At 38.0% G+C, this 13,014-nt stretch overlaps 1 protein-coding gene across 1 annotated transcript; it reads left to right on the top strand.

Moving 5' to 3' along the window:
• Nucleotides 1-5,695: 5,695 nt before the first annotated feature.
• On the top strand, nucleotides 5,696-9,665 carry LOC306845765 (sperm microtubule associated protein 2-like; the record flags this gene model as incomplete). The annotated part of the gene is made up of 4 exons (XM_079378744.1): nucleotides 5,696-5,757; nucleotides 7,770-7,896; nucleotides 9,128-9,287; nucleotides 9,424-9,665. 4 exons carry the CDS (start codon nucleotides 5,696-5,698, stop codon nucleotides 9,663-9,665), a joined length of 591 nt encoding a protein of 196 aa, XP_079234870.1.
• Between the last annotated feature and the right edge of the window lie 3,349 nt (nucleotides 9,666-13,014).

Genomic DNA, 13,014 nt, shown 5'->3' with positions numbered 1-13,014 from the left:
ATAACAAAAAAAAACGCATTTCAAAAAAAGTTATAAATTGATTTGTATTTTAATAAGCGAAAATAGGAATTTGACCCCTTTGCAAAACATGATTTAGTACTTGGTGGCAAAACCCTTCAGAGGTCAGACGTTTCTTGTAGTTGGCCACCAGGTTTGCACACATCTCAGGAGGAATTTTGTCCCACTCCTCTTTGCAGATCCTCTCCAAGTCATTAAGGTTTCTAGCCTGACGTTTGGCAACTCGAACCTTCAGCTCCCTCCACAGATTTTCTATGGGATTAAGGTCTGGAGACTGGGTAGGCCACTCTAGGACCTTAATGGGGGAAGTCGACTTGGGGAAGTTGTGGCCTAATGGTTAGAGAGTCGGCCTTGTAATCCAAAGGTTGCGGGTTCGAGTCTCCGGCCGGCAGGAATTGTAGGTGGGGGGAGTGAATGTCCAGCGCTCTTTCCACCCTCAATACCACGACTGAGGTGCCCTTGAGCAAGGCACCGAACCCCCAACTGCTCCCCGGGCGCTGCAGCATAAATGGCTGCCCACTGCTCCGGGTGTATGTTCACGGTGTGTGTGTGTTCACTGCTGTGTGTGTGCACGTTGGATGGGTTAAATGCAGAGCACGAATTCCGAGTATGGGTCACCATACTTGGCTGAATGTCACTTCACTTAATGTGCTTCTTGAGCCACTCCTTTGTTGCCTTGGCCGTGTGTTTTGGGTCATTGTCATGCTGGAATACCCATCCACGACCCATTTTCAATGCCCTGGTTGGCTTCAATGCCCTGGCCCTGATGGTACATGGCTCCGTCCGTCGTCCCTTTGATGCGGTGCAGTTGTCCTGTCCCCTTAGCAGAAAAACACCCCCAAAGCATAATGTTTCCACCTCCAAGTTTGACGGTGGGGATGGTGTTCTTGGGGTCAAAGGCAGCATTCCTCTTCCTCCAAACACGGCGAGTAGAGTTGATGCCAAAGGGCTGGATGTTGGTCTCATCTGACCACAACACTTTCACCCAGTTCTCCTCTGAATCATTGGCAAACTACAGACGGGCCTGTACATGTGCTTTCTTGAGCAGGGGGACCTTGTGGGTGCTGCAGGATTTCAGTCTTTCACGGCGTAGTGAGTTACCAACTGTTTTCTTGGTGACTATGGTCTCAGCTGCCTTGAGATCAGTGACAAGATCCTCTCGTGTAGTTCTGGACTGATTCCTCACCGTTCTCATAATTATTGAAACTCCACAAGGTGAGATCTTGCATGGAGCCCCAGGCCGAGGGAGATTGACAGTTATTTTGTGTTTCTTCCATTTGCGAATAATCGCACCAGCTGTTGTCACCTTCTCACCAAATTGCTTGATGATGGTCTTGTAGCCCATTCCAGCCTTGTGTAGGTCTACAATCTTGTCCCTGATATCCTTGGACAGCTCTTTGGTCTTGGCCATGGTGGAGAGTTTGGAATCTGATTGATTGATTGCTTCTGTGGACGGGTTGTCTTTTATACAGGTAACAAACTCAGATTAGGAGCACTCCCTTTAAGAGAATAATCTCAGCTCCTTGCCCGTGTAAAAGACACCTGGGAGCCAGAAATCATGCTGACTGATAGGGGATCAAATACTTATTTGACTCATTAAAATGCAAATCAATTTATAACTTTTTTGAAATGTGTTTTTCTGGAATTTTTTTTTTTGTTATTCTGTCTCTCACTGTTCAAATAAACCTACCATTAAAATTATAGACTGATCATTTCATTGTCAGTGGGCAAATGTACAAAATCAGCAGGGGATCAAATAAAATTTTCCCCCACTGTGTATATATATATATATATATATATATATATATATGTATATGTGTGTGTGTGTGTGTGTGTGTGTGTGTGTGTGTGTGTGTGTGTGTGTTTATATGTGCGTGTATATATATAATTTATTTTTTTATTTTCTTATACATGCTTATTTCAAAACAAATACAAGAACAAGTAGCACTGAAACATTAGTCTCAGTGATAGATATAATGGGGAATGGAAACCATATTTCAACCGCATAAGAAAAATAATACTTTGGTGAATCATAATTCACCAAAAGTTGGCAGCATGCAGGTTGCATACATCTGGACAGACTCGTTGTCATTGACTTGACTTTTTGAATTCTCCTTGTGTCTTTGCGCTGAGCATCTCAGGACCATGTAAACGTTTGTTTATAAACTGTCTCTTTGCATTCTAACATCTTATCCTGAGGAAACAAGTGCCAACATTGTCCTGAGTGAGTCACACTGTAAATAACCGACCATCATGCATTCTTGCATTGTGATATTGTCGGTATGTTGGGCGTGTGTTGATGCAATACTGTCTTAAGGTTATGCGTAAGTGTCAAGACTAAACGGACTGTTTATTGTTATAATTTTAATGATTATTATAGTGTTTACATTGGCATAGTTGTGACATGTTACACTCATCTAAAAGGTTTTAAACATAATTTAGCTTTTTTTATGATTTTAATAATCTTAAAAATTGTAAAAGACATGGTGACAGTCACATAACCAAACATTTATGTTATGCTCATCCAAAAATGTTGATTGACGTTACACTTCAAATGCACATTTATGCAGTGTTTTTGCATGTGCTTATGTGGAAGACAAATTTGGGGATGACACAGAGTTATTTTTTGTTTGCTTTGTGATTGTGTTTTTGGCTGTAATTGTTCATTTGTGTGTGTGTGTCGGTGTACTGTTCGCTGAAGCAGGAACATTTCATCAGTGTCGGGTCAAAGAAAATTCCTGAACAACCACCAGGAAACCACCGCGGTCACCACGGCAACAGCTGATCCTGGACTCCAGCCTCCCTTCGGTCTGATCCAACAAGACCTTCAAGTTTCAGAAAGCAGAGAAGGGCAAATGAAGGGTGTGGGCAAGTTAAACTTCCTGCAAAATTACTAACATATAAACACGGTAACACAAGTAATGTAATAGTTTTTGCTTGAAGGAATGAAAATTTGCTGTAAATGTATTCACACTCAGGTCATCCAAGATGTAAACGAGTTTGATTTAATCAGAACAGATTTGAAAATTTTAACATTGCATCACTTGCTCAGCAATAGATGCTCTGCAGTGAATGGGTGCCGTCAGAATGAGAGTCCAAACAGCTGATAAAAACATAACAATAATCCACACCACATCATATTTCTGTATAAATCTTCATTTTAAAGCTAAGCAATGTTACATTTTTGGTTCAAAATTAACAGAATTTAAATTAGAAGTGAGCAATACATCATAAAATCATCTTTCAGGCCATATTTTTACTCTAAATCACTATGGGCTCTAAATCACTAAGCTTATAATAATTATTCGTAATTTATTCATTATTATGTATTTACTATGTATTGTATAATTCCTGGGAAGCTGCATCATTCATCCATGAATGTTTCTGTTAAATGTCATATCAGGCTTCTAATATATGCAGTGAAACTATCTTGAAGTGACAACAACGGAACCTCAAACCGGAAAAAAGGCAAAGCGACATCTGTAATAAAACATGAATCAACAGTTTGCAGAGCATCACATTTGCTGTGCATTGAGGAGATTCACAAACAATGTTTTTGTTGCTAACAATGGCAGCCTCTAAACCAGCTACTTTTATCTATTTGCATATAAATACCCTTGCAAAGTTATAGTTTCCACCGTTATTTGATAAGAATAACAGTCATTATTTCAAAAGACAGTGTTGCGAAATATTAGTAAAATTATTCAATGGTCAAAGCAACGGCATATCAGTTGCTTACCTGGTCATAAGGCTTTTTTATGTCATTATTAACATTTGCACTAATGCAATCATACGCCTCAAGCCATCAGAACCTTCCACGTAGAACAACTGACATAACGACCAAAACAGTGTTCCTCCACAATAACGTCTATTGTGCTTCAACCGCTTGAGGGACAAAAGCTACAGTGTAGTTTGAAACTGAATAAAATTCATTATTTGCCTGAGCCAAAACTCTCAGAAGACATTACAATTTCCGTGCAAACACAGGGTGAATATAGATAAAGTTTAGAAGTATTTTAGAGCATCTGTGGAATTTATTGGGCAAGACCAATTCTGTGGTAACTTTTTAACTTGTGTCTACATATATGATGATTTGTGCTCATCTAAGCATATTTCAGCGTGTTCAAACACACTGATGTTCATGGTTTTGCCCTGCAGTGAAAGTACAGTTCTCAAGAGCCTTTCTGTAATATTCACCTCGATTCTTAAAGCTCTTCAAGCTTCTGCAGGGTTTAACTAGCTTAATGACTTTTGTCTAACAAATTATATCTATGATTTAAGATGTCATAATTATATAATGACGGTATGATTCAGCAAAGAACGCTCTTTGTTTTTAAGAACCATTTCTTGCTGTAGGATTCTTGAGTCCTTGCTTGCTTTTTCATTGTGTGAACTTGTTTATATGTTGGCTTTTGTTACTGTTTTAAAGTTCTGCAGAATGATAAATAAACATGAAATACTGATAGGAGTTTAAATTCATTTATTACAATGTGAGAAGAACGTGTGCTGTGAGAGATGGGAAACTAGCAGGAGATTGGTTACCAGTTTTGAGGTCAACATTATACACTGTATTTGGCCAGTCAGAAGTGAGTTTGATACATATTCAGTTCAGTGGCTAGGAGGATATACATATTTAACAAACACCCCAGAGATCATGTGATCTGACTGAAAGCGCTGCACACTGAGGTCCATGCCAGCAGCTGCTGATGGAGTTATTCTCTAATGCATTTGTTTTTTTCTAATCTCCAGCATTGTCCTCATGGTTAACCCTCTCTTGTGCTCAGTTATCAGTCTAACAGTTGACTTCGGTGGTCATAATGACCACATAATGCAAGCTTAGCTCCGGCTCCCATCTGCTGCTGCTGCTGCTGCCGGTCAGAGTCTTTCACAGACTGAGGCCCTCAGGGGTCCGACAGTTTTTCACATTATTTATCTGGTGCTTTTTTCCCACCTGAGCAGAATTGCAGCCTAAAATAAAAACCATTTTTAACAATTTTGTTCAAACTAAAATTACAATGTCATCCTATTTTGTTAAATCTGTTATCAAGTGAACACAATGAAACTACACTAGCATAAATTCAAACAAGAGATATTATAATTAAGATAGATTGTAACTTAACAGTTGAATTGTGTTTCCAGGACAAGGTTTATATTATTTTTGTTCACTTTTAAATTTTATGCATTATGCCATATGCTTTTTAAACACATTTATTCGACTCTTAAAGAAAATGACTTTAAACCTCTGCATATGAAGCATGCTTACAAACTAAAAGATTGCTATACGCAAGATTTATTAGATGAAGATCCTGGTTCATTAGAGCGCACTCACGTGACCTGTTGCGACGGTGACACCTGACGCTTGGATCGGTGAGTAATAAAACAACCTTTAGCTACTTGAAAATGCACAACGGTATAAAAGTGAAATAAATATGAAAACAAGACTTGCTTTTTCGTTGTCTGAACTTGTTTTTATAACAAGGGTTTTATAATTCTGCAGTAAATAATTAACGAGTGCGTTGCAACGTTCACATTCACTTTTATATAATGTCTTATTTAATTAATTGTCTATGCAGATACATTCAGAATGTTTTTATCGGTTTATACACGTTAAAGCACAAGTTTTTGTTCCAGACACACTAACTAGGCTCGTGGAAACGGTTGTGTTCAGTGAGCAGTGATGCATGCACGGATAGAGCAGCTCTCCAGACCCAAACCAAACCTGCTCAAGTTCCCTGACAGGTGCGTTACATTATCATAACATATGATTCCTAATATAGATGCACACAGGGGTATGGCTCATGCATATGACTCTATTTTTATATACAACATCCTGCTGCCAATTTATTCCATGACATACTTATGGGTACTTCAGAAATCACTTTTTAGTTTTTTTGTAAATGTATGCAAAAATGGGTGTTCCAAACAATATTTTTTTCTTTCTTTTATTGGTGTTACTTGCAATGCATGAAAATAGGCTACTGCAATAATGAGAGTAATAATCCAGAACATTTTAGGAGAAATATCTCCATGTGAAATATGAAAATGTATGTACAGCATCCTATACAGGACATGCTTGCAATCTTTCTTGTAGCCTAAAAGGAAATCATACTTTGCTTTGAAAAGTCACTATGAAAAGCGGTTAAGAAAAGATTTACTGTATACAAGGATGTATATCTGTGGCAGCATCCTTTACAGAGAACAAAAATGAACTGCTACATCCCAGGAGAGTAAAGAAACACATGGCCATAACCTCTGTTAGTGTTTGACCTAGTTTTTTTTAATGAACTGGCATATTTGCCCAGAAGGGGGCTCTTTGACTCATTCAAGCAGCAGATAACTTGGGCATCCTTTTGTGAATCATCAATGCTTCAACACATGTCCCGGGCTGTAACACTGACTCTAAAAATACTTTTGTATATTTATAATTAAATACAGCAGAAATATGTGTTCAAACCACCCATTTATCTTTGTGCATGAATGCAATAATTATTAATATTTTTAATATTTATAGGCGCTCAGTATACTGGCTTGATGAAATACCAACCAGGTCAAAGAACACCACTTCTACCTTTGGTATGAGAATCACTTCATTTACTGCCTTTATGCAATGGTAAAATGTTATATCATCATCTTTGTTTCCATTTGTCCGGTTTCAAGTCATGTATTGAAATTGTCTCCACAGAACTGACTCCTCGCTTGGAGCAGCTCGCCCAGAGCAAACAATTAAGCCATTTCATTGAGGAGAGCAGGTGACTAACGTGATTTGCATTAAAACTACTTACTTATTAAAGCTACAATTCTTAAAGAAATAGTTAACTCAAAAATGGAAATTTGCTGAAAATGTACTCACCGTCAGGCCATCCAAGATGTAGAGGAGTTTGTTTGTTCCTCAGAACAGATTCGGAGATATTTAGCATTACATCACTTGCTCACCAATGGATCCTCATGGGTGCCGTCAGAATGAGATATTTTATCAGCTGTTTGGACTCTCATTCTGACGGCACCCATGAGGATCCATTGGTGAGCAAGTGATGTAATGCTAAATATCTCCAAATCTGTTCCCATGAAAATGTATATTGAGTATTTATAGCCAGTTTACACACCTCATTAATGTGACTATGCAATAGGCAATGAGAGTTAAACTCTTATTCGTTCCATTTTATCTTCATTAAAAGACACAAACAGTAATTTCACTTCCATAGTGTCCCATTTAGATAATCACACTGCAGCACAACAACTGACGTCTTCATGCAATAACGGCTCTCCCAGTCCGACTGTACTCACTGTCCTCATGGTTCCATTCAAACACTAAACTCAGTCTCAAAGCTCATTGTAGGACTTTAATTGGCTGCGTTCTTCACTGAGGATGGCATCTGTAATTAGTTAATATGAAAATATGAATCTGGCTCTCTCAGGTGTCATCAAGTTGATTTGAAGTAAAGAAAGAAGCTGAAAGCAAATAATTCAGAATCACAGTCCACGACAGAATTAGTTTACTGCATGCTAAAAAATTTTTTTTTCAGATTCTAGAAAACATAATGCAAAACCCGACATTTTTTCCACAGTTAAGGGCTTTGCCTTGCATTCTGAATAGTGTGCTCGCATCCTACATTACACATTTGGCAAATGCAGTAGGCCACAAGGGATTTTTTTTGCGTACAGAGAATTTGCATCCTATGCACAGTGTTCTGCAGAAATAGCATTATGGCAGTGTGCTATTCTGAACATAGCTCATATGTCTGTCGTTACAGAAGGTCACCGGAGTGGATGGTTAGTGCAGCAGCGCTAAAAGCATGTCCTTCTGAAAGAGTATGTTCACTGGCACTGCCTCGTATTCCAGTTGATGGATGGCAGCCTGAACGCCCTCTGCTGGCCACTGTAAGTAAATGCACTACATTTTACAATGCCCTTTTGCATTGCCAAAATGAATTTGTGATCCATCTTGCAATTCCTAATAAAAGTTATTTGCTGATTCTTTAACCCTGTAAAGCCTGACAAAAAAAATTGTCAGAAAACTGATTGATCGATTGATTTATTTAGATGGAACAGTATATTGAAATGTAAATTGTAAATTGCTTAAGTTTAATAGGCCTACATGTTCATCTTGAAATATTATTATTAATGATGTAAACTTTATTTTTAAGTCTATTTTATAAAAATCAGTAACGATTTCACTGCAAAAAGACACGTGAACCACGACCTGAACATGTGGTAGTATTTAAAGTCACTTTTTTTAAATCATGCAATCATGCAAGAGTTGAGGCAGTTCTGCAAGGAATCAGAACATATGTAATATGCTTCAGTTTGCATCATCATGTCTGTGATCTAAACTAAAGCACACAAGTTATTTTAAAATGGAGAACGCTCTTCTTATCAAGAAGTGTGGAAAAGTGATTTCCCCGTCAGCATCAAGTGAGTGATTAACTGCACCCAAACACTTCCTGTAGTAACGCATGAGTGTTTCTCACCTCTGTGGAGGAAGTTTCACTCCTCTTAGCAGAACTGCTCCAGCTCAGTGACATTTGAGAGCTTTTTATACCTAAAGATTACGTAAATGAAATCTTGAACACCAAAGACAATGAAAACTCCCACCATTACCTCTTACAACCAGTGCCTAAATACTACCACAACCCACAATCTGACGACATGCAAAGACTTTTTTACACCACTACATAAGTATGAAGTAGGAAAAAAGGTTATCCTATGACATGAGGCATTAAAATAAATTTTCTATAATTTTGAGATCTATAGTAACTAGAAAATGTAATGGAATAATTTGAAGAAAATGTAATAAAGTGTTATTTATTACAAATTATTAAAGATAAATATTAAATTATAAATAATGCAAAGGAGAAGCAATTTCACTATTCTTCTCAGGCAAGCTAGCATACGTATACTCCACTTTTTCCAGTGCATTTTCAAAGTTTGCAGAAGTGTTATATTTTGGGCCAATGTTCCCTAAGTAGCAAATTAGGTGTGATTTAAACTAAAGGCTATTAGCTATTTTTAAATGGGGACAGTCCCTTCAATGTGTCCCACCACACCTTCCTGTTTCAATATGAAGTATTGTTTCAATATGAAGTACATCTGGGTTCTTGTGATCTTACAGTTAAGTGTTGCGGTTAAAACTGCCAAGCCGAGTGCAAGAATATGTCAGCTGGCGCAACCAAAGCGGGTGAAGTCACTATTAACATACTTCAGTGTTGATTCAAGCACCCACACGATCAGCCTTCCCATCACGCCCTCCTCACGCATACTACAGCTGGCCTGTGAGTGCATAACACTGTAAATGATCATCTGCTGCATATACAGTCCACAATGCTCAGAAAGTAACCCTGACACGGGTTCAGTTGGGTTTGAATGGTAATTTGTTTTCTCTTTTCCATCATTATTTTCCACTCTCAGCTCCTAAGCAGGTCCATGCACAGCACTCTCTCGCGAGGCCTGTTTCTTGGCCGGTTCCGGATCATGTTCTGAAGGCTGCAGCCAACGAGAGACTGCAGAAACTAGCTCGACCCAAGACCCGTCAGGCCCTGTTTGAGGGGTACGACCCCTACCAGGTCAGTCCTGCCGCTCGGGCCGCCACCGCATCCCCCAGACTGCTGGAGCTGTCTTTACCCTTACCACGCAAATGTAAGGGCCAATAAGCAATCATCCCACCATCCGTCCTTAGTCAAGCTCTTTCAGTAAATTAATTTTTAAATGTTTTTGAAAAAAGGCTTATGCTCTGCATTTAGTTGATTAAAAACAATAAAAACTGTAATATTGTGAAAGGTTATTACAGTTTAAAATTTTCTATTTGAATATATTTTAAAATGCAATTTATTCCTGTGATGCGCAGCTGTATTTTCAGCATCATTACTCCAGTCTTCAGTGTCACATGATCCTTCGGAAATCATTCTAATATGCTGATCTGCTGCTTAAAGGGGTCATCGGATGCCCATTTTGCACAAGTTTCTTTAGGGTCTTAATTAAATGTCTATAACATACTTAGGTTAAAATTTCTCAATTGTAGTGTAAAAAACACCTTTTTTACCCTGTCAAAATCAGCTGTTTTCATCAAGCCGTTTTTTAGTTCTTTAAATGCTAATGAGCTCTGCTGACCCCGCCCCTCTCTTCCATGGGGTGACGAGCAGTACTGTTTACTTTAGCCGCGAAACTGGCTAACTAGTACATTATTAGGAAAGGAGATTTGCAAAGATTCATAAAAACCCTTATACTCACTTCTTCTGTAGATGAACCTGGATCACGAATGATTCGCGCGAACATTTAGGCAGATCGGGGATCGGCGCATTCCCTTCAAAAGCGAAAGTAACGTTAATCCTCTGTGTCTTCAGCGGCTCAGATGTCGGGAGTAAATAATGACTGCTATATTCATTATTACATCCAACAACAAAACACCTCAATCGCTTAATTAGAGACATCTTGTTTTTCCCTGCACCGGAGTCAACACAATGGCTCTCAGTTCACTCAGGGCGGGTCTAAGGTAAGACGGTCTTGTCAATCAACTATTGTGGGAGGGGCCTGTGCAGAACTACGTCATTCTGACAGGAATCTCAGAACAGCCTGATTTGAGAAAGAGGATTTTAAAATAGGGATTTATAAAAACACTGGGCAGATTTTTATAATTGTAGGATGGATATGTACACACACTTTCAACACATTTACATTCAAACAACTTGAAAAGAGAATTTTGCATCCGATGACCCCTTTAAGAAACATTTCTAAACATTATCAATGATGAAAACAGTTGTGCTGCTTCGTATTTTTGTTGGAATTGTGATACATTCTCTTTCATGATTCGTCGATGAATAGAAAGTTCAATGAACAGCATTTATTTGAAATAAAAATATTTTGTAAAATGTATTTACCGTCACATTTAATTAATTTAATGCTGAATCAAAGTATTAGGTTCTTCCTTTTTTAATATTACACAAAACGTTTGAATGTACCATGTTACAATGGTTTTCAATTCAGGTTCTTGAGCAGCAAATCAGCATATTAGAATGATTTCTAGACACTGAAGACTGGAGTAATTCAGCACAATTCTTAATTAGTGTTATTTTATTTTATCATTACAAATTGGAAAACGGTCTATGCAATATCAGTTTAAGGAATGATTCGTTTTAGTATTCAGCAAACAACAAATGACTCGTTTGAATGTATTTACTTGATTTACCCATTAATTTTTCATCTCGACTGAGACTTGGATTAATGCTGATGTGTTTGTTTTGAGCAACTGAGCGAGGGAGTAAATGGCCATTATGGAGATGAATCATGCGATATTATGTGCATAGTGCTCTATGACTGACCTGACTCATGTCAGGTTTTCTGGAAAGACAACAAAAACACATGGCGTGCATCTTGGCTTTAATTCAACATTTTTGGACCACAGTACCACCGTTGACCCCTCAGTAGACATTTGAGGTGTTCTTTGGCCAATGTGGTTACCTTTATCATAACACAGTTAATGTGTGTTAATGATTTACAGTCTGGATCTGTCTGTGCTCCACAAATGCATGCAGAGTATACAGTGCACAGTTTGCAGCAAGCATACTGTGGATCGGCTTTCTTTACACAGTGTAATGTTACAAGTTACTAATAAGTTGAAAGTACTGTTGTGTTTGATGAGCAATAATTGTGTTGTTTCTCCTGCCTGTTCCTCAAACCACATATTACAATGTTATATCTGTGCAACACCCCAAAGGGAGGCAAAACATTCATTTGCATGTTATTGAATGAGAATCCGCAGTATACTGTACGCATTCCAATAACCTGTTGTAATGGGACTTTAGGGAAGTTGATATCTGAAATGTGTGCTTCATCTGAGCCTTTGTGATTATTTAAACTCTGTTTATGACAGGCCAGGGGTTACACAAAGTTGTTTTACTTCAGCTACTTAACTCATTTAATTTTGTATTCTCCAAATGTTTTGTTTATTTCTCTGAGTCATTGTTGTACTGTTCAAGTACTGCTGCTGTTCTCATCACTCCACGCGGCAAAAATGAATTGCGGAAACATTAATAACAGAAAACAAAATGCATTTCTGTATGAATGACTGTACTGAACTTGCACTGTTAAAGGAATGGTTTATCCAGAATGAGAGTCCAAACAGCTGATAAAAACATCACAATAATAGAGCTGTTTTGAACTGTTTTCTTTGTTAATGGTGCTTGATCTAGGCATATTTTCTGTGCATATTTCTTTCCTGATTCAGAGAAGATAACTTTTTCACTGGAGGAAGCAATATTATGGGTATAGAGGACTTGCGCCTTTGGTTTAAAGTTAAAAACATTTTAATGATGGACTTTTCACTTCACAAGATGTTACTTGATGAGCTGGAGTGGTGTGGATTATTTGTGCAATGCATTAGTGTGATGTTTTTATCAGCTGTTTGGACTCTCATTCTGATGGCAAACATTAAGCAAATATTTGGTTTTAGTTACACCGTAAGGCATGATTTGAATCAGCTTTTTGTGACACATCGTTCATGTTTTGTTGTTGCATGCTTTGTAAGTCTTTATTTTGCAACTCCAATGTTAATGGAAGGATGTTCATGAATAATATCATTGTACCCTCATCACAGTATTGTGTGTTCTGTTTGAATCTCCACAAGGGTGCAATGAGGTTGTTGCCCCCCCCCCCTCCCCCGCCTTCTCTCTGAGCAATAGCCCTAAACCACTTCTGCTCTGTTACAAATATTATGCAAATCTCATTATAATATACTAAACATCACCTGCCCATACTGTAGGAGGATTAGGTTTCAGTTTAGTCACTATTTTCAATAAATTCTAATTTCATATTTAATAATTAAGACTCCTTTGCAGTTTTTGTTTCTATTCAAAGCTCTAGTATTGTAGTAGAGCATTACAGTCTAATATTTTAGTCAAATATCTTAAACCATTATGGCATTTTCAAACATAAATACTTATTTCATCCATCTCACAGCGTGTATTGAGCGTTTAGTGTATCTGTGGTTTGTGGAAAATGTTGAAT

This window comes from Barbus barbus, assembly GCF_936440315.1.
Source record: "Barbus barbus genome assembly, chromosome: 26".
NCBI lineage: Eukaryota > Metazoa > Chordata > Actinopteri > Cypriniformes > Cyprinidae > Barbus > Barbus barbus.
This window is presented reverse-complemented; position numbering and strand designations above follow the sequence as displayed.